Source organism: Antennarius striatus, chromosome 20 (genome assembly GCF_040054535.1).
Source record: "Antennarius striatus isolate MH-2024 chromosome 20, ASM4005453v1, whole genome shotgun sequence".
Classification (NCBI taxonomy): Eukaryota; Metazoa; Chordata; class Actinopteri; order Lophiiformes; family Antennariidae; genus Antennarius; species Antennarius striatus.
This window is the reverse complement of record NC_090795.1, coordinates 4590119-4611242: the sequence shown is the minus strand read 5'-3', so window position 1 is coordinate 4611242 and position 21124 is coordinate 4590119. Positions and strand designations below refer to the sequence as shown.

At 39.0% G+C, this 21124-nt stretch overlaps 3 protein-coding genes and 1 pseudogene across 3 annotated transcripts; 2 read left to right on the top strand and 2 right to left on the bottom strand.

The window, feature by feature from the left end:
• Positions 1-2804: 2804 nt before the first annotated feature.
• Positions 2805-7160, top strand: myl12.1 (myosin, light chain 12, genome duplicate 1). Its single transcript, XM_068304107.1, has 4 exons — positions 2805-2901; positions 5941-6140; positions 6227-6388; positions 6605-7160. The coding sequence occupies exons 2-4, from the start codon at positions 5957-5959 to the stop codon at positions 6775-6777; spliced, it is 519 nt and encodes a 172-aa protein (XP_068160208.1). The 5' UTR covers positions 2805-2901; positions 5941-5956; the 3' UTR covers positions 6778-7160.
• A 1422-nt stretch (positions 7161-8582) lies between these two features.
• On the top strand, positions 8583-11789 carry fastkd3 (FAST kinase domains 3). The gene is made up of 7 exons (XM_068303925.1): positions 8583-8782; positions 8973-10439; positions 10595-10680; positions 10779-10953; positions 11039-11108; positions 11226-11340; positions 11518-11789. The coding sequence occupies exons 2-7, from the start codon at positions 8978-8980 to the stop codon at positions 11617-11619; spliced, it is 2010 nt and encodes a 669-aa protein (XP_068160026.1). The 5' UTR covers positions 8583-8782; positions 8973-8977; the 3' UTR covers positions 11620-11789.
• A 33-nt stretch (positions 11790-11822) lies between these two features.
• Positions 11823-14523, bottom strand: chmp5b (charged multivesicular body protein 5b). The gene is made up of 8 exons (XM_068303927.1): positions 14374-14523; positions 13573-13677; positions 13193-13239; positions 12994-13087; positions 12844-12915; positions 12518-12626; positions 12212-12327; positions 11823-12136 (listed from the first exon to the last, which is right to left on the bottom strand). The coding sequence occupies exons 1-8, from the start codon at positions 14440-14442 to the stop codon at positions 12086-12088; spliced, it is 663 nt and encodes a 220-aa protein (XP_068160028.1). The 5' UTR covers positions 14443-14523; the 3' UTR covers positions 11823-12085.
• Positions 14524-16833: 2310 nt separating this feature from the next.
• LOC137587492 (delta-type opioid receptor-like) lies at positions 16834-19488 on the bottom strand (annotated as a pseudogene).
• Positions 19489-21124: the final 1636 nt, after the last annotated feature.

The following is a 21124-nucleotide window of genomic DNA, read 5'->3' as shown; positions in this document are numbered from 1 at the left end:
CCAGAAAGGGAGTCTTGTCTACAGTCAATGCACTCAGTGATCCCCTTTGTTTTGTGGCACCAATGACAATCCAAAGGAAAGCCTTAGTCTGAGAACATCCTGCAGAACAATGTAAAAGGGATGCCCCCCTTGCCAGCTTGGAATCAAGAACATTGGATACCCTGGGAATTGAGACAGCTGAATTGGGTTTTACTACAGTATATAAAAAATACTAGCAGAAGATTCTGTATGTTACTCACAGTCACTCATATCAGAAAGCCCACAATCCCTGAGCAGTGACATCAGTCTGTTCAGTCTGATGGCATCCACCACTCTCAGACCATTGCCTCAATACACTGCAGCATAAAGGAAAGTGATGGTCACCACAAACTGGTAAAACACTATACGATGGCCAATCTGCATAGCTGTCAACTTCTCATGTAGAGGAGTCAGCAGGATGGTGTTGAAAGTCTTAGAGAAGTCTAAAAACAGGACTTTCACAGTGCTCCCTGCACCGTCCAGGTGAGTGTAGACATGGTTCAGCAGGTAGACATGACATCCTCAACTCCAATACGGGGGCTGGAAGGCACATTGTAGAAGAACAAATGACAAACCACAGTGTCCTTGTTTCTTACTTTACTGATCAACCTGCTTGCTCAAGAAATATTTCTCTTCACATCCCATTTGAATTAAAATGTTTTGGGATTTTATGTATAGGTCATCATTTTAATGTCTTTTTAAAGAACTTCTTTTTTTTCAAGATTTTTATTCACTTTCATGCATCAAAGTGTAACAGTCGAAACCTGATCTTTTGATTGGCTTTTGCAACCAGTGTGACAAAATTGATATTGATATTGATATGTATAACCTTCAATGGTTCTACAATATGACTGAATTCAACTCCCACCAAAATCCTGGACTGAAGTCTAACCAGGTCAGTGAAAAAAAGAAAGAGGGTTGGATATGAATGAATAGGGGATTTTCAAGTTGAGGAATGCTTCAAATTGTTGTAGTGGGAATAAGATCCACTGTATGTTCATAGTGCACATACATAATGGGATTATTATGGGTTATTACAAATAATAATAATAATAATAATAATAATATTATAATAATAATAATAATAATAATAATAATATAATCGACTGTATTATAAAATGATACTGATATTAAATAATATTAATGTCTGACCATAATATGATATGTATAGATATCAAACTAAATAGACAGGTTTTTACTTAAGCTAGAAAATATTAATTTTGCTCCTCTAGAATGTTGTCCTGTAGCTTGTTTTCAATGTTTTGTTTTGTACACAGCATTTATTTAAATATTCAGGTTCACAGTTTGACAAATTAAATGAACGTGAACACAGTTTGGATTCCAAAATGAATGAAGAACCAAGCAACTACTGTGCATGAATAATATTGTTGAAAGCAAAAAGGATTCTATAAAGCTAGCACACTCTAGGGGATTCTAGTGACACTGCAATAGATATGCTAAACTAAGTCACCATGTGTCACTTTAAATTCGTAGAGAAAGACAGCTGTCAGAATGATAAGTAAAATTAACTGGGCCAAGACATGAAATGTTGATGTTGGGGTGTGTAGAAGGCAATACTCTTCCACTAATTTCCACTGGAGTTTTAAAATTCTGAGTCACGATATTATCCTTCTCAAACTTATAGTGAGCCTATCATAAAGTCAAATACTTGTAAGATTAAAGGTCGATGACATCAAAAGATCAAAGTTACAACTTGCATTTATATTCAGTTTGAGCTAACTGGGCTTAATGATGAACAGCTTTTAGTTTGTGGCTGTCATTATGAAATAACAGGCAATTATCAGATACTTATATCATTTAAGCAGATCCTTCAATCGTTCGCTCTTAACGTTTCCATCATAACATCTATTAATGCTATTCAATGAATTTGGGGCTCACTAGTGGCTGACTTTATTACATGTTATATAGCCAAACCTCTGAGTGACTCATGACATATGTTCAGCCAATTTCTTATCTGCTTTGAAAGATGTATGACAACTGTCCAGAAAGGATAAAGGCAGCTTGTTTTAACCTGTGAGTCAACAGTTCCCCACTTTGCTTTAGAAGCCCTGCAGTAGTAAGCCTCCCTTCACAGCGATATCTGAGGTACCAACTGTTGTCTAGTCCACCTTGGTGAGTCAGTATCTATAATTATCCATCCTGTCAACATTGTGCTATTATTGTTCCGGGTTTTCTATACTGTATAAGCATCCTTTTTGCACAATGTCTTTCAATTGATTTATCCATAGTGAAGTCACATAGGAGTTAAGGTTTATTTAAATAATATTAAAACATGTTATGCATTTAACAGTCATCTGCAACTTTCCAAAAAGCACAAATGACATTTTGAGGCGTGTAGGAAGGAATTAGAGAAGAACGACTCCAATAAGAAAAAAAGCACATGATTTACTTATCTTAGATCATATTTAGTCTAATTAAATTACATTTTTACATTTCCGTACATATTAACCTTTTCTTCTCCTTAGTTACACAAAGAGATGGACTTGTAGTCTGTCTTCCCTTAAAAGGGCATATCCAAGAATGTCAACGCAAGCGAGGGAGTGTTTGTGAAAGTTACATTTACACTATCGGGGGTGGAAAAATAAGATTCGTAATTAAGCACTTGATTTATATTTAAGCGCACGGTAAATTCAATTTTTTAATAAAATTAGAAATTTTTTAAAGTATTATTGTAGAATCACTGCATAAAATTGTCCTTAAATTCTGTTTTAACGATTTCATACTTGAAGATCCCCCTATTTTTCTCAAGTGGTTTGTTCCAATATTCTACACGGAACACAGCGTTATTATCAGGAAGTGAAGGGCGGTGGTTGAAAAAGCGGCATCAGTGGGCTAGCTAGACGGGTATCTGGTCGTTGTCAGGTAAGGAAGTGGCTTGACATTAGTCTTCTGTCTTTCCCACTTGGCTACATATAAATCTACGTAAGGATGTCTTATAACTGCTAGATGTTTAAGACGTGTATCTCAATCACACGGTAGGGCCATTTTGAATGCTCGTTTGATAGCTTGAAAACATGGCTAATGGTTAGCTGCTCGGGTAAATATTCGATACGTAATTCAATATTTTGGACAATCAGGTATTTTAGAACTTAAGTACTGATAGTAAGTTTTATGAATGGAACATGACAGGTTGAACCGGAACACGTTTTTCTTTATTTGTAGCGTCATAGTTGCGATTAATACGTATAAAACTAGGCCTCAAGCCACTCGGACCGTGTACGTACTTACTATTGCCTCAGGAGTTGTGAGTTGGATAAGTACAGAAAGAAATTAACAAATATAAATTCGCTTTATTAAAACGCCGTTTGTCTTGCGCTTTTTGAATATTGGCCGACAGCTGAACATAGTTTGGATGTGTATTCTCCTTCCGTTTACGCTTTTCAGTATTTTAGATGCTTTTCTTGCAACTGCAAATAGCCTCGGGATGTTAAAGTCCAAATTACAATGAAAACTAATATACAGACTGAGATGACGAAACACATTGATTGGTAATTAGACATGCGCCGACAATGTCCTAGGTGGTATTTAATGAGATCATTTTCATTAGAGAACTGTCCACTAGACAGGATGTGATACCCGAGTTGGTCTTGTATATTTTCCATGATCGTACTATTCAAGAGTGCCTATCGACATAAAGATGTATGTGTAAGAAGGTGTGAGCCTTAATTCAAGACATTGCCTGTTAAGGGCATCTGTCCTCACATCAGTAATTTTCCTGCACTGAGTACAAGCAGTGAGCTGATCAACCTAGAAAGATGAGAAACACTTCCATTTATAGCTCAGTGAGGGACACCACATCGGGGAATCGCTGGCAGGGAATTAAAATACCATGCCACTGAGTTACAGGCACAAATGACCAAATCGTGCTTTGTATAGTGCTATCGTCTACTTTTCCTTCAGTCTGACTGTTTTTTAGAAGCCAGTTACTTATTTTGTCTTATCGGGTCTATACATAATCTTCTTATGCATGAGACAACCAATATTGTTTCTCATGGTGACAAAGAGGGGACTATTTTATCATGAAATATAAAAGCACTGTTTTTAAATCTACCAGTGAAAGGGGTGAAGATTTTCACTGTCACTTATGCCCATTGCATTGTTATATTCAGACTTTTCATAGTTTTTTATTCTTAAAATGTTTATGTATTGCTTTAACAAGTGTTTCATGATCCAGGAATGTGTAGAGAGGTGTGTTTTCAGTATTTGCTATTCGCAAGAACAAAATCCAATCAGTAACGAGTTGGTGCAGGTTATGTTGTTCACTCTACCTACATAAGTAGAATTCTTTTTATTGACTTCTGTTTGTCCTATTAATTTGAAAGTGTTGTGCTTTTATTGTCTACATGCCAATGTATTATTGAGCAAGATAATTTCCTCCAGTTTGCCCCCAGGTGTTGCAAGGACTGCTCACTGGTCCTCAGGGATGGGTCAAATGTCGAGACTGAATTTGATGGTGTTTTTCTATATAGAAGTGCACAAGACGATGAAGCTTAATTGTAAACCCTAACCCTAATTAACAAGAAACTTCATTGTCTCAACAATTATCAGTTTCAGAATGTGTTCAGTCTTGCAAGGTACTTCACAGCCACACTGAAGAGATTACAGTACTTAAGGTCTTATGTGTTTCCAAACATGACTTGGAGCCAAATGGGCAGATAATGCTAATTGGATAAATCCTCCTTTGGTGTAACTGATATAGAAGACTTTTTTTTTTAACTTTAAAATAATATTTGAGCTTACATGAAAATAGTAATACAATATTGTGGGAAGAATCCAGATGAAATAAGGAAGCAAGCTGCTAGTCTAAATGGCGAGGCAGAAAGGCATAAAATGGGTCGACCAAGAGGTGAAGTTGAAGCCCCATTGGTAACGAGCCGGTGTGAGCTGAAAATCACGTTAAATGTTTGTGCAAGAATGACATTAATACAAGCCATCCATTCCCAATGTGCTAATGGGGAATGTAGTAGTGTTGTCAAGTCAAGACATATTATGTTGATTGATGCTCCAGGAAAGCAGCTTGATTGTCCTCAGACATGGCTAACCAGCTGTATACCAGGTGCGAACACGGCACAGACTATATGTGAAGATCTATGTCTGCCACATTCATAATGTGCACGTCCTTGTCTTTTTATGCTGATAACAGGTTGCGTAATCCTGTTGATCATGTGATTGAATAAAACAGTATGCTGCTTTGATATAGAACTCTTTAAATATGAAACAGCTAGTACATGGTTTTTAATGTATTTGAAAAATCTTGGTAAAGAATGTACGTGTTGTAAGTAAGCAGTTTGTGGCCGGCCAACCTATGGTCCATGTAGTCCACATATTTTTTCGTGCCTTGCAGGTGAGGCTAGCTATGGCAAACATGAGATGAAAGTTTTTTTAAAAAGCAAATAAGTTATGAGTAAAATCCAACTGACATAATTTCGGCGCTGACATAATTTCAAGACAAAAATCCTTAAACTATATATAAACAAAAAAAATTTAATTAAGAAAATGATAACTTCACAATATGAGGAAAAAGGTCCTACTTGCAGTTGTAATTTTTTTTAAAAAATGACCAAGTGACATGCATTTGTTATTGACCTTATTCAATCATGCTAATGAGAAAAATATACCAGGCACTGCCTCACAAGGTTTGTTGCCCTTGACAAATAATTCAAATATCGAAATAGGAGTTTAATCTCCAATATAATGGATATGGAACATGTCTTAACAAATACCTTCAAGTTTGTTTGTTTTTGATGGGTGGATAAGAGAAATAATTTTTTGTTTTAATAGTGCATTAATGGTTAAAATATAACATTAGTGTGGTTCAGTGTTGTTCTTTCATGTCAGACTGGTATGATAATGTTTTTTAATCATTTTACCCCTAACATTTATAAATTGCTTTTTCTATAGGTATAAAACATTCAAAATGTCGAGCAAAAAGGCCAAGGGAAAGACCACAAAGAAGCGCCCTCAGCGCGCTACCTCCAATGTCTTCGCCATGTTTGACCAGTCTCAGATTCAGGAGTTCAAAGAAGCCTTCAATATGATCGACCAGAATCGTGATGGTTTTGTGGACAAAGAAGATCTTCACGACATGCTTGCCTCATTGGGTGAGGTTTTTTATTTGGGGTGGGGGGGTAGAGTATCTCATATTTAAAATACTAATGTGATGGAGAACTTGTGGTATTTTATACAGGAAAAAATCCAACTGATGACTACCTGGAGGCCATGATGAATGAGGCTCCCGGACCTATTAACTTTACCATGTTCCTCACCATGTTTGGTGAGAAGCTCAATGGTACAGACCCAGAGGATGTCATCAGGAATGCATTTGCTTGCTTTGATGAGGAGGGGACAGGTAATTTCTTACTTTAATTTTGTTACTGTTGCAGATGAGAATTCTCTCTGCTATGGAGCTTTTGACATTGTTAAATTGACAGCAAAATGAAAAATTTGTTCTTTTCTAATTTTTTACAATCAGTTAAACCATTTGAATTACAGCTTTTTTAAAGGTGTTTTGCATGTTTGTGATTCTGGCCTCCTTTTCTATTTGACACCTTTTTCTTCCCATCAGGTTTCATCCAGGAAGATTATCTTAGAGAGCTTCTCACAACAATGGGTGATCGATTTACAGACGAGGAAGTGGACGAGCTCTTCAGGGAGGCTCCAATTGACAAGAAAAGCAACTTCAACTATGTGGAATTCACACGCATCCTAAAGCACGGTGCCAAGGATAAAGATGATTAAAGACCATTCCATTCTACCCCTTTCACCCTCTCTGCCTCCTCTGTCAGCTAGCTCACCATGCTGCATGTGTCAACTCTCCAATATAAACCCCATTCTAAACAAACCAAAGCAATAAAACCTCACCGCTGTGAACTTCCAGTATTGCCAAATGTACACATCTCTGATGAATAGAAAATTCAGACGTTTGTCAAGTGTTTTTTGTCATGTAAAGATGTGAAGTGGCTGCACTTTGGAAGCTCTACAGTATAGGTCTTTACAATCCATTGGGTTTATTGGAATTTTTATAAACTTTTTAAATAAATCCCATTATAAAGTTGTACGTTACTGTTTCCCTTCCATAAATGACAACTGAAATAAAGTTGTATTCTTTTTATTTTCCCCTACTTGGCATATCTTAAATACTTAAGTCTCCTCTTAAGATGCTTTTCAAGACCTGACAGGTCTGTTTGCCTTTTCACACCAGACTCTTTCAACATGTACTGACTAGCAAGAGCTTGATTCAGTTTTGGAAAAGGGAAAATGAACACCATGATCTCATGCAAATGTTAGCACAGTGAAAAGTTGGACAGAAGTGTCATTAACTTTATTTGATCCCAGCACTGCATCAGGTTACAGCCTGATACAGTTTTGGCCCTGGTGCAAGAGCACATAATTGACCCTGCTGAATAATGTACTGTAGTTAAAAGAAATTTTAAGGAACTTTTATTTTTCCTGCAAACAAAACACTGTATTTACGTGGATAAACTACACTGCTATACTGTTATTACAAATAAAAGGACATAATAGATCAAAATCTCTTACTTTAATGTGTTTTGTGTGACGTTGAGGAGCTGTCAGTCTGCAATTGTGAACTACACCCAGATTGATGAAAGGTAATTAAAAATTTACCTGCAACTAACGTGAGACTCCCATGAGACCAGGGAAAATAACAGATTTATTCTGTATGTTTAGTTTGCCATCTTCAGCTCTATTACCAGGTAGTTCTAGCAATTCAATATACGGTCGTTACCTTTATGTTGAGTACTGTACTATAGCACCATTGAGCAGTAGTTTTCTAAATGGCCCCAATAAGACAGAATAATATAGCCTATTATAATAAGACTGGGGTCATGAATTACTAATTATTTTTTTTAAAATTCCATTCAGTTTCTGTAATAAAACAATTTAATTGTGTATGTCTTATTTCGCCCTCTACAAGCAACAAGCAAAAGTTAGTAGCTGAAAAGTTAAGAGATTATTAATACTGTTTAATTCAACGTGGTCATATAAAAGGTAAAATTACACTCAATAAATCCAGTGATGCAAATTTGGGGCGCAAAGAGCTTTGCAGCGTTTTACCTTTTCTTCAGACAAGTTTAGTAAGACTTAGGCAAGACCTGTCTGTGCTACCAATAAAAAGTTTTTGTCTGCTAGTGTTGCTTAACTTTTCAGTTAAGCAACACTTAACTATTTTATTTTATTTATTAACTTTTCAGTTAAGCAACACTAGCAGAATCAAACTATCGCGCTAAATACTGTTCGCCGACCGTCTTATTGCTTCATCTCCAACAGGAAATGATGTTGCCCTTGAAAGCCCCACGATCCATACGTAACCGCACATGGGGAACTGACCCAAGATGTCCACTATGGTGAAGCTGTGATCCGCCCTACTCTGCTCGATAGGGTGGTCGTAACCATTCTAACCTATCATCAAGCCTCACATTCAAGCACAACCAATCGGCCAAGAACTATTAGCCAATCAGAAGTAACGTAGGGGCGGGTCATGCCTTTGCCGTAGTGGATATGACATTCTGGGCTCCCGTTCTTTCACGCACTTATGTCATACTGTCGTCTTGTGTTTTCCTGCTGTTATGTATGTTGTTTTGGTGTTTAATTTTCACCGTGAGCAGACGTTTCAGCCCAAAACACACTTATTCGAGCACGCAGTTAGCTAAAAAAAAAAAGAATTCGACCTAGCAGCTAACCTAGCAGTTGAATATCCAGCGTTGCCGAACAACATATTCAGGTGAGATTGCTAACAGAGGGGTCTGAGTACTAGTGCGTTAAAATGAATTCCCTCATTAATTATTTTATTGCATGTTTTTAGATCTGTTCTAATCTTGACTATCTACGGGGTCTTCTTTTATTCTGAACCGAATTTATTCTTGATTGTGCACCTAAATGTTTGTTTTGTTTGTTTTTTGGCTGAACCTAAGGACCCATGAGGGTCATGGCTCTGAAGCTGATGGAGAGATGTTTGATTCAACGATACCCTCCTGTAGAACCTGTCTCCCCCGCCGGGCTTCTGAATACCAGAAACGTGGGTCAGCTCTCACGCTTACCCTTCCTTTGCACCCCGGTCATTGGATGCATCCAGAGACAGGGCTTCAGAAAGCTCCTACAAGGCTGTGGACGAAGGGGCCTGACCGCCACCATCATCAGGGAGCGGTTTTTCGTCACCAGTCGCTCTGGTAGACTCCACAGCGATTCGGGGCTTCCTCAGTTCCATCTGTCCCGGCTTCACCAGCCCACAACAGAAGACAAGCCAGCTTTCCAGGAGCAGCTAAGAAGCTGCTCATCTTCAGAGGAGGTCTTCACACTGCTGCACTCAGTGGAGACTATGTCTGCTACCATGGCTGCAGCAGCACTTCACCGGGTGGCTGATCTGGAGCAAGAAGGAACAACTTTGAAGGATCCATCAGTGCTGGAGAAGGACACTATCAGAGCTCTATGCTTCCAGCTGGAACAGGACTCACAGCAACTGACAGATGATGGTTTGGTGTCAGCTCTCCTGGCTTGCACTCGCATCTTCTTGGATCGCAGGAGCACAGTGATGGAGCGGCTGGTGTCTGAGACCAAGGGGAGGTTAGACAGAAGGCAGATGAGCGTAGGGCAGCTGTGCATCCTGGGCGATGTGATGCTGGCTGTAGAAGGTCCCCACTGTATCATGCTGGAGCAGGTAATGGAGCAAATCCAAATACAGAAGCCTGCCCAGTGGAGCCCTGAAGATCTAATTGGTGTCTATAAATTTATGCAAAGCGGCTCGATCCAGATTGGAAAATATCAGAAACTGCTGAATGCCATGAACTCCCATTTTTTGAAAGTTGCTCCTCACATGAATCCTGCTGCTGTCAGTGGGATGTTCAGTGCTCTCGTGGCCTTTAATCATACTAACGTCATGCCTCTTGTGGTCAGTCTGTGTGAGCAGGCTGCTAGGCATGTTCCTCACTTTACTGACGAGGAACTGACAGCCGTGCTGTTGGCCTTAATGCACTTTGACCACAGCAACCATTCTTTTGTAGAAGCATTAGAGAATTATGTTCCCAAAATGACTTTCTCCTCTCATCCAGAGACTGTTACCACGGTGATTCATTTCTTTGGCCATATGAGTATCCTCTCTCCGTCTGTGGTTGATGCCATTGCAGAGAGCTTTGTGTACCGAGCAGACTGCTACAGCACCAGTCAGGTGACAAAGCACATCATGGCTCTGGGAAAGCTTGGTTACCTTCCTCCCAATGCCAATAAGGTGTTCAGGAAAGTTGAACACATCCTGTACACTCGCTTTTCCCAATTTCAACCTCATATGCTCCTCAATCTGTTCCATTCCTGCATACTGGTGGAGAGGTTCCCTCTTAACTTTGTTGATAAGGTCTTCAGCGTCTTCTTCCTACTTAAAGTGCACGGTAAAATACTCTGTTGGACACCTGCTGTATGTACATTTTAGGTTCAGTCCATCTTAAATGAGTTGCACTGTTGCTTGTCATGTTTTTTTGTGATTTGTTTATGTTGAGTTATATAAATACAGCATTTAAAACAATTAAAATTCGGCATTTTCCAGATCCAAACATTAAGTTGAACTGGCATGCTCGGGCACAGCTGACCCAGCTCTGGATGGCCTTTACTTTAGAGTGTCCTTTTTATGAGGTAAACCATAAATCAATGCACAATTTGCTGCTAATAGTTTAGATTGATATCCTAATTAAGGTGTTTTTTTTCCCTTCACACCTTCCGTTGTCTTCCAGGGTCCCATGCTCCATTCAAAGAACCGTGTCAAATCCCTCCTCGCATCGGGACACTCCTTGGAGACGCCAATGGACCTTCATCTGTTCAACTCTGTACAAAGTGCACTAGTGCATTTGCTCGGTTCTCCTTCGTATTTTGATTTCAACGTTCTGACTCCAAACTGCTACACACTGGGTAACGCACTCCTGACTGCTGTTCAACTTCTGGACGTTTCTTGCAGACTTCTTCTATTAAGATTGAATGTTTTTTGCTCATGTAGATGTGGAGATAAAATTAAATCAAAAAGGGTATGTGTTGCCTACCCACAATACTGAAGATGTAACACATAGGTGAGTGGTTTGATACATTATACAAGGTAGTTTAACGTCAGATTTCAAATGTAGTAAATGTTCTTTTTGAGGGCATTGGATAGTCAGTTTAACAACCGGTTGTTTGGTGTGTTACAGGTTAGCTCTTTGTATTGATGGAAAAAACAGGTTCACAACAAACAAGAGGCAGCTTCTCGGAAAGGAGGCCACCAAGCAGCGACATTTGAGACTTCTGGGATATGAACTCATTCAGGTCAGACCATCAATTCTACTTCGTGGATTAGAGTGAATTTTGGTGATTTTCCTCTGCTCAGATGTTTGATCTGTGTACTTGTTAGATGCTACAGAAAATGCCAATAGGGCCTTCCGTTTTATCCAATTGTATCCTAAACTTTACCAAGGTTTTGTTGTGATGTTTTTGTTCTTCCAGGTTCCTTATTATGAATTAGAAAAACTGAAGAGTAAAACTAGTATGGTGGATTATCTGCACCAGAAAATCTTCCCCCTCAGACAGAAGATACGATTACAATGAGGAAAACCATAATGCTTCTGGTGCACCTTCAGCAGTCATTGCTTTGTTGAGCCTTTTATAATACAATGAGTATTTTTTCTACTCATTACAAAATAACGTCTATAATTCATTGACTTTACTCTGTGACCTGCTTTACTTGACAATAAAGTGATTTGCATACAAACACCACCTTTATTGACTTCAACACATCACATAAGGTAAAGTCCTGTTTGAAAAATAGAATTTTATTCTTGTCAAGTCAGTGCAGCAGAAACTGTACAGTGAAAACATTTCAACCATCACCTGGGATACATTCGACATTAAATCTCACAGTTATGAGGCCTTTAATCAAAGATGGCTAGTTTTAATTTCTACTTTCCAATATTTGTTGGACAGCAGATACTTAAATTTTTATTGCTGCAATCTTTAGTCTGGGGAGTGATAAATAGAAAAAGGCTATAATACAAGTTAAAAAGTTTGAGAGCTCTCATGTTGCAGGGACCTGAGGAAGACCGAATTCATCCACCAGAATACCTTCCTGAAAAACAAAAAACAGTGGCCATTAGGGGAAGCTCTATAAGCAAATGAGAAAACTCACAAAACTGGGACGTACCCTGTTGGTAGACTTCTCTCCAGGCAAGCCTTCTGGGATGGAAGGAGCCGAGGACGCCTCATCCAGGTAGGAGCTATCATCATCCATGATCAGTTCATCTCCCAAAGCATCCAATTCTGTGGACACATCAACACAATTCCATCCAATATCAGCACTTTCACCAAGAGTAGAATCCATGCTTGAGATTTTTTTAATAACAAGGTAATGAGAAATGAATCATTGCCAAACAATCGTCTCTGTCCTCGAGCAACAACGTTCCACCAAACTAAACAAACCTGAAAAAATCCTGGCATGAATTTTACTGACCTGCTTCCAAGTCGCCCTCGTCAATTTCAGGGGTGCCATAGCTTCTGCCCATTATCTCTTGGATTTCGTTAGCATCCTCCATCATGTCCTCCAGGTCATCTTGAAGATTCTGAATGTTATAAAGAACATGAAAATTAAAAATTTAATTTTATTTCAACCAGCTGTTAGTAAATAAAGCTTTATTGTTTAAAAGATTGACAGTGTACAATTTTTTAAATGTATATGCTACTGCTTTTCATAGAGTTTTATTGGTTAACAACTTATCTTTAGCTAACATCACATTGCTATGATGGGCCTCCCACTGAATAAATGCATAGAACCAATACCTCAATCTTATTGATGTCAACTTTCTTGTACGCTTTCTTCATGTCTTTAAGGCCAACCTTCATGGCATCAACCTAAGAAACAAAACAAGACGTTAAAAGTACAGCACGCTTTCTTCAATTATCACCCCATCTGGTACACAAACAGCTCACTGTTGTTTTTGTGTCTTTAAGGGTCTGGACTGTGTAGTTTGCTTGTTCCATATTGAATGACTGCTGCATGAGGTTATCTCTCTGGTTCTCGTACCTGGAAAATACAAGGAACTCTTACTGATGAGTAAAATATGAGAAGCGTTTAAGGTTCATTTGATGTGTTTCATAGTTTAAACGCTTTGATAAATAAAAGACTCACATTCTTTTCTGCTTCAGAACTCTCATAGCTTTTTGCTTGACCATGTTCTGATAAAAGACAGTTGTTTTTTTTAATGCTTCACAATCAACATTGAATGGTGATCAAGATGAATTGGACACAAGGCTGGAAACTTAACAACTATACTTCACTAATAGCAACCAAAATGTATCAGATATGCCATTTAATTTACTTTGAAAATTAATCCTAATTTTGTAGAAATTTGTCACATAGCATGAGAACAAATAAGAGTCATACATTACAAAATAGCAAAAGGTCAATTTTCCATAAACAGGCATTTTTGGGTCTGTTTGTCTCAATAAACTAAAAAAATCAAGTTCACTTTTGTTTGAATAACAGCTGAATTAGACCATGAATCTTACTTTCGAGGGCCCATCTCTCATCTTCTTCATCTGGTCCTTGTATTTCATGAGCTCAGCATCAAGTTTGGCGATCTTTTTGTCCACAGATTCCGCCCTAGAATCAACCTTGAGGTAAAAACAGTCACAAAACATCAAGTCTTGGTCAACACTACAATAATTTCATAAGTGTTATAGTTATGATAAGGATGGCAAGTTGTTGTTTTTTCTTTCACACATAGAGACTAAATCAGACATGGGCAAACGACGGCCCACGGGCCACATACGGCCCGTTTAGGCCTTGTAATCCTGCCCGCGGAACTAAACAATATAATCAATTTTAAGAAACAAGCGCAGTTGAAAAATAAATTTTCTGTGTCAAAAAGCTTGTAAACCCCTGGGCTAAATAAAATGTTTGTTTTTTAAACTATCTGGGCAGTAACAGCACCCTTTGTGAAGACAAATGACCAGTAAAACTGGTTCAGGCTGGCACTCCATGTCACTCCATAAGACACGTCTCTTGTTGATCACCATTTAAATAGCTAAAATACTTTGCCTCAAATTACATAACGCTGATTCATTATGTGACTGGATTGTTTAAGACTTCTCAACGACTGACAATATTATTACATTTGAGCTTAATGCGTCATTGCTACTAGCTAAATATGAGTGATTATTCGGTTTATGGAGTAAAATACAGATGAAGTGAGTTGTTTCTGTTGACAAACATTGGTTAACAATGAGCTCCAAGAGCCCAGAAGAGGTTCATCTTTGTTTACTTTGTTCGAAACAGCGTTCAAAAAGTTACTTCGGGACAACACTTACACTTCCTATACAGTCCGTCAGGTTCGGCGGGGAGGCTTTCGGCTTCCCGTACCCAAACAAACGATACATTTCCACAAAATTCGAAGCTTAGTCCTTCAAGAAGACGAGACAGTTGACGATAGTTTTCTGGCGACTGCGGAAAAAAACAAACCCGGAAGAGAAACTTTGAAGTGACGTCATCAGTCACGTGATCATGACTCAACCCAGCCGCGCCCACAAAACCATTGTGATATTTTAGGTGTGTGTTTTTTTTTAACATTAACAACTTCATATGTAAATTTACAAGCAAAATTTGCGTTAAAAATAGATAGATAGATAGATAGATAGATAGATAGATAGATAGATAGATAGATAGATAGATAGATAGATAGATAGATAGATAGATAGATAGATAGATAGATAGATAGATAGATAGATAGATAGATAGATAGATAGATAGATAGATGGGCTCAAAATATATTGGGTCACTACAAATTGTTGAAAAAAAATATCCTTCATCATGGTTTTTCAAATCCAGATCTATACAATAACACACAATTCCAAACACTGATAGGCTTCGTGGAACTACAGCTACCAGACTGCATATACTTTAGTAATTACCCTTTACGTCCTCACGAGGGAGCTCCTGTCATACAGTACAAAACTAATTCTAAGTAAATATTCCATAAATACTGAACTTGGAGAATCTACTGTAAGGACTTCTTTGAGATAAAATCTCTGAACGTAATGTTTTTCCAGACAGAGGATCGAAATCTATTTTCTGGCAACATCTGAGGAATCAGACAGTGAATTTTCCAAAATGGACCTGACAACAAGGTGAGCGAGAGTGAAGACAATCAATATCTAATGGTTTAACTCACTTTAATGTGAAGGATTTCACTTATGATCAATACATGTCCTGTTCAGCAGACAAAGCCAATACACAGCAGCAGAATAGTAAACACAGAGATTGAAAAACAAAGATGAATTGTTCAAAGGTGGTTGTTTCTAATAACATTCATTTTCTACATTTTGTGGTCCAATGGGACCTCTATATATTGAATATTTTATTACTGTACCAAATATATGTTTAACGATGTCAACAATAAAGTTTTCCCCGACCTCACACAGCCGATTCATGACTTAATCTCTGTGGAAATAGATTTTTTATTTCTAAATAATCTTACTATAGTTCAACATGTTGTTTAATTATGTAAATGTATTTATACAATGAATAAATTCAGTCTAATTGCAGATTGATCGATACAATGATACAGTCCATCAGGCATAGGACTGCACATGTTTCATTATGCTATAACAGCAATGACTATTGACATGCTACACACACAGTATTCATCAGTGATGTCTGTGCAATTCTTATTACTAATACAAAATATACATGTTATACCCTACTGTCAAAATAAACTGTATTTAACAAAATGCACAGCTTGTTTAAATAGCAATTCACGTTTTCAGATTGCACAAATATAACAATTCTTTACAATATATAGTACAAGTATTTCCATATGACTATAAGCATTGATGTAATTACGGGATTTCATTAAATACCATGAACTGAACAACTTATCAACTGGACACAAATCCAGAGTCAAAGCTGATAGAGAGCCCTCTGTCAAATTGTAAACGCACATTGATGTCCAGGATTGTTTCCCAATTTTCTCAACCGCAACTTTGCGTGTCATGGCAGTTCTCTCACACTGTGGATAATCGGCACTTTGCAAACCTTTAAGAAGTAAAAAAGTCTGCTGCCAGTGACTCACGCACCAACCACTGACTCATTAGTGGCATACAAAAACTCTATTAAGTACTGTTGGATGTCATTCAGTTGTCATTATATGAATTATTTGCCACCCCAATGTAACCATGACTAATCCTGGACTGTGAAAGGCACACTTGGCAACCAAAAACTTAGATGAGGGAAAGACAGGAATACATCAAATCTAAATGAAATTACCCTAAAAACATTCATTTAAATTTCACTGTGAAACGCAACAGACGTGAAAAATGTTAGAAATCTATTATGAGTCTCATTTTAATTTTTTTCTGTGAAATATTGACACATTTCCTCAGAAAATTAGTATTTAAATCCTCACAGTATCTAAATAAATTATTTTTGTTCATAATGTAATTTGTAATGTACAGTATATTATTATTGATATGAACTGTTAACGCCAAACTTTAACCCCATTTTTAATTCCCTTAACAATCTCTTCATGTTCACAACCACATGTGTTTTCAAATAATAAATACCTAAAGGTTTGAAGGACTGCTTCGCAGATTCAAGAGCGCTCATTTATTTTCATGCTGTTGAGCTTGGTGTTTTTGACTATGTGTCAAATTTATGCAATTCATTACGTGGAACTTTCATTTGATCTGTGAAACAAGCTCCTATTAATGTTGGCGGTGGTTAATGCCAAAATGATGGTGAAAATAAATCAACCTTTGTAAAACGAGTCAAAACTACATCGCCGATGTGACGTGGGTGAGGCCCAGGTCACGTGAGTCTTTTCCAGTTTGGGAAATTGAAGACAGTTCCAGCGCTAGTCATGTGGGCCTACTGCTGTCGTTTGGGTTCTCCAGGGGAATGGCTCCCGTTCGCGCTGCGCTGCTGGCCTTCCTGCTTCCTGAAACCTTTTCTCCCTTCAGTTTGGCCGAGAGGCAGAAATCCTTGAAGCAGCGTTTGAAATTCTCATCCAGGAAGGCGTAGAGGACAGGATTGAGGCTGCTGTTTGTGTAACCCAGAGCCACGCAGAAGAAGTAGGCAGCCATGATGGCGGTGGTCTCGGGCACCCCCACAAGCGCTTTGACCAGTATGAAGATGTGAATGGGCGTCCAGCAGATTACGAACACAGCCACCACCACCACCACCAGCCGCGTGATCCGGCGCAAGTTGCGGTCCTTTTCCCTCGAGCCGGACAAGATGCGGACGCTCTTCAGCCTCAGGACCAGGAGGGAGTAGCACACGGTGATGATGAGCACGGGCACGATGAAGGCGAAGATGAACACGCATATCTTCATCAGTGTGTCCCAGTACACGTAGGGCTCTGGGAACTGTAAGGCACACTCAGTTATGTCTGCAAAAGCAAAGGAGAGATGAAGATGTAAATTAAGTCACTTCTAAATAAAATTCCACTCTGGGCTGTTTGGAATCACTCAGGTGGGAATATCTGACCAAAGTCTGTTTTCTTCCATCATCTGTATTCATGATGTGTGGCTGGCATAAAACTCTTCCCTGACGGGCTTGATGGAACATATTTCTCATCTTAAAGTATTGCAATAATCATCTAAAGTGTCTCTGCTCAACTTGTAATATTGTGTTCAACTTTTCATCATGAAAAGGAAGGTGAAAGCAATTCCTCACCGCTCTTCGTCTGGGTGCCGCCCAGGACGAAAGCAGGTATCCCCGCGGCCGAGGACAGGATCCAGATGCACACGTTGATCATCTTGGCTTTAATTGGAGTGCGGAAGTCCAAGGCTTTCACCGGGTGGCACACGGCCACGTAGCGATCCACGCTCATCATGGTGAGCGTGAAGATGCTGGTGAACATATTGTAGTAGTCGATGGAGATGAAGACCTTGCACATCACCTCGCCGAACGGCCAGGTGTTCAACATGTAGTCAGTGCTCTGGAAGGGCATGGTGGTGGTGACGAGGGCGTCGGCGAGGGCTAAGTTGAAGATGTAAATGTTGGTGGCTGTCTTCATCTTTGTGTACCTGATGAAGGGTTATTATAGTGTAGAAGACAATGAAGGCCTTCAGGCTCATGATGAATTCAAATATTGCCAATCAGTTGTGCAAACTCTGCTAACATGCTAAGAAGGGAAGGGGCAAACTTGAATATTAAGCTACAACATGCTAAAAACTGAAATTATATTTTAGGCAATGTGAGGCCTACTGACCGCTTTTAAATATTTGTACCTTTTCACTTTAGCTGAGTCGTTTTTCAGAGGGCGATGAAGCACAACAACATGTAGGATTTTCTGGGAGCGAAGCAATAAAATTGGTTTCCACTGACGAACAATACAATCACTTTGATTTGAGGTAACTGTGTCTATTGACCTAAGCCTTCTAGATGGCACCGCTGTTTTTCACATTACATCAGAGAAGATCAGTTGCTTACACACACCATAAATAACACCCAATGAGGTACAAACAGCTATTAGCTTGACAAAGCACCACCAGTTCCCAGTCTGATTAATACCACGGCCACCAGTATAGAAGAGATTGATGGAACATCGTTATACTGCACTATGAAGGTTTTGAAACTAATTTGTTTTGTAAAATGAGCCACTTTATACACGTTTGTGAACTTTTTGACCTCTGGAAGACAAATTTCTTTAATTCAATACACCACCCAAATAAAACTGCGGTATTATATCAACCCTTTCTTTGCAAAACTACAACTCCAGTTTTCCTCTTGTGACCTTATGGCTCAAACATTTTTGCCCACTGACATGCATGCTTTTAGGGTGAGCTGTGTAAACAGAGGGAAGAGCATTATGCTCTTTCTTTGAGGGGGTCTTTCTCTGCATATACACTAAAACGCATCCATTAAGGAGAAATGTGAGAGACCACATGGCGTAAGTCATACTGAAAGCCTCACAGATGCTGCCAGTGCCTCCTTGTATTGTAATAACATTTACAGTGCCTGAGGAGTCACATATTCCTGTGTCTACTCATCTAACTGGTATTAATTAACTATAATGTAATTTAATTTAATTTAATTTGATTGTTTTTAGCTTTGAAGTTCAACTCGATCTGCACCTTTAATCCATATTTTTTTTGCAGGCATAGGAGCGGTGCGTGTGTGTTTAGGGCGTCATACATGCAGCATGCCTTCTTGTCGACTAGAGCGCATGGATCTTACCTGATGATCACATACATGACGAGGCAGTTGCCCAACAAGCCCACTACAAACACCACCGAGTAGACAGCAGTGATGATGGGGATGATGGGGGACATGCCCTCCTGTTCCCGGCTGTCATCCTGGGTCACATTGAAGCTGTCCGGGTACCCTGACATCAAGGCGGAGGAATTCACCGAACAGTCCTCACCGAACAGCAACGAGGCGCACTTACTGTCTTCTTTGAAAATTTCCACCGGAGCGCTTTCCATGTTGACAGCTGTTAGGAATAGATTAAGATTAGATTAAGATTTTATCACAGATTAAATAGAATAAATATATAAACGACAAGTGATGACGTATTTTGAGCAAGTTAGGCGAAATCAACACACAAATACGCACATACAAAAACCGTTTAAATGGTATAAAAATGAGCAACCACGAAAGAAAAACTTCAGCTCAATTCCACCTGTCAATCATGCAAAAACATCATAAAATAGATTAAAATGTTGCGCACCGTAAAAGCAGCGCTGTTATTCTAAGCTGGCTTGTTACTCACCTTTATCAATCCGAAACAACGAAACACAACCAATTATAATTTTTAAAACCTGTTTTTCCCAGCTACAATTCACGTGGCGTCGTTTAAGAGAGGTTACGGCTCATTAAAGTTTGGGAATGGCTCCCCGCACTCGGAGAGGAGCTGATCGAGCTTTGCGGACACTCGTGCACACGCACTGGATGAGAGGCGGCGCGCACTGAGGTCACACCAACCGCGCACACACGCACAGACGCACGCACGCACGCACAGACGCACACACACACACACACACACACACACACACACACACACACACACACACACACACACACACACACACACACATGCACATAAAGCGACAAACCGCTGAAAATACATAATGACAGAACAATGGTAATAACCTGCAGGTGGACACACAGCTTTCCACAACTGTTCGGAATCATTTACAAAAAAATATTCCTGATTTGTAAAACAAAACAAACAACAAAAATGTTTATCCAGAGTTAAGACCTTTGTTAGTACGTTTAACTGTCCTATAGTGAAGAATAATTCTAAAAATTTATGGTCAGATCCTCTTAAGAGGCACAAATGACACCTTTTATGGTGCCAATTTTATAAATATATTTTGCATTGCACTCCATTTTTGTAGTTTTCTGTCTGTTCAACAAGAAACACGGGAATGCAGACAGGGAAATGCAGGAGAGATTAATCAGGGAGCACTCAGCCCTTGGTGAGGGGATCACACTGAGCACAGTAACAACATAAAGAAGCATCTCTGCTGATTGGGGCCAGAGGGGCAGCAAATAGAGGTGATGAATGACAAAGTACAGATCCAGCAGATTTAAAGGTAACCAGCAAACACCATTTTTTCCTCTCCTTTGGAAAGCAAAAAAAAAATTGCAGTGATCAGTGTTTTAAAAGTTAGTCAATAAATTCAAAACTAAAAGAAGCTTATGGGTGCATTTTTACTCTAACACAAATATATCTTCCTATACCAAGAGTACAATGGTGCTTCAGACTCTGAAGACCTCCAATCTGACATATGGAGCTGCTCCTCTTTTACCCCCTACTGAACGGGTGCCAAATGACAGTTTTCTCAGAAAGCTGAGATGCAGGCACCACAGTCTGCTCCAAGTTTTATGGCAGCCAGTGAAGGGTGTTGCAGTAGATAGCAGAGCTGCGCTTTCTCGCAAAATCCCAACAGGCTCAGGAACTACATCTATGCTGTCAAGTGATAATCATGATTTTAACCAGTTTTATGTGAATGACATGCAAACATGTTTTGCTTTTAAGTTATAAATCAATCGATTGAGTCAGTCAGACATTATCACCTTTCATACAAGCATAAGTCAAATTGATTTAGATCACAA

Bases quoted from the DNA above. Each gene is read 5' to 3' on its own strand.
- fastkd3 (XM_068303925.1), top strand. From the start codon at position 8,978: ATGAGGGTCATGGCTCTGAAGCTGATGGAGAGATGTTTGATTCAACGA. The intron at 10,954-11,038 runs GTAACGCACTCC...TTGCTCATGTAG, and splicing joins TCCAAACTGCTACACACTGG to ATGTGGAGATAAAATTAAAT. The intron at 11,109-11,225 runs GTGAGTGGTTTG...GGTGTGTTACAG, and splicing joins ACTGAAGATGTAACACATAG to GTTAGCTCTTTGTATTGATG.
- chmp5b (XM_068303927.1), bottom strand. From the start codon at position 14,442: ATGTATCGTTTGTTTGGGTACGGGAAGCCGAAAGCCTCCCCGCCGAAC. The intron at 13,088-13,192 runs GTGAGTCTTTTA...TGTATTTTCCAG, and splicing joins GTTCTGAAGCAGAAAAGAAT to GTACGAGAACCAGAGAGATA. The intron at 12,137-12,211 runs GTACGTCCCAGT...TTTGTTTTTCAG, and splicing joins GAGAGAAGTCTACCAACAGG to GAAGGTATTCTGGTGGATGA.
- myl12.1 (XM_068304107.1), top strand. From the start codon at position 5,957: ATGTCGAGCAAAAAGGCCAAGGGAAAGACCACAAAGAAGCGCCCTCAG. The intron at 6,141-6,226 runs GTGAGGTTTTTT...TATTTTATACAG, and splicing joins CGACATGCTTGCCTCATTGG to GAAAAAATCCAACTGATGAC. The intron at 6,389-6,604 runs GTAATTTCTTAC...TCTTCCCATCAG, and splicing joins CTTTGATGAGGAGGGGACAG to GTTTCATCCAGGAAGATTAT.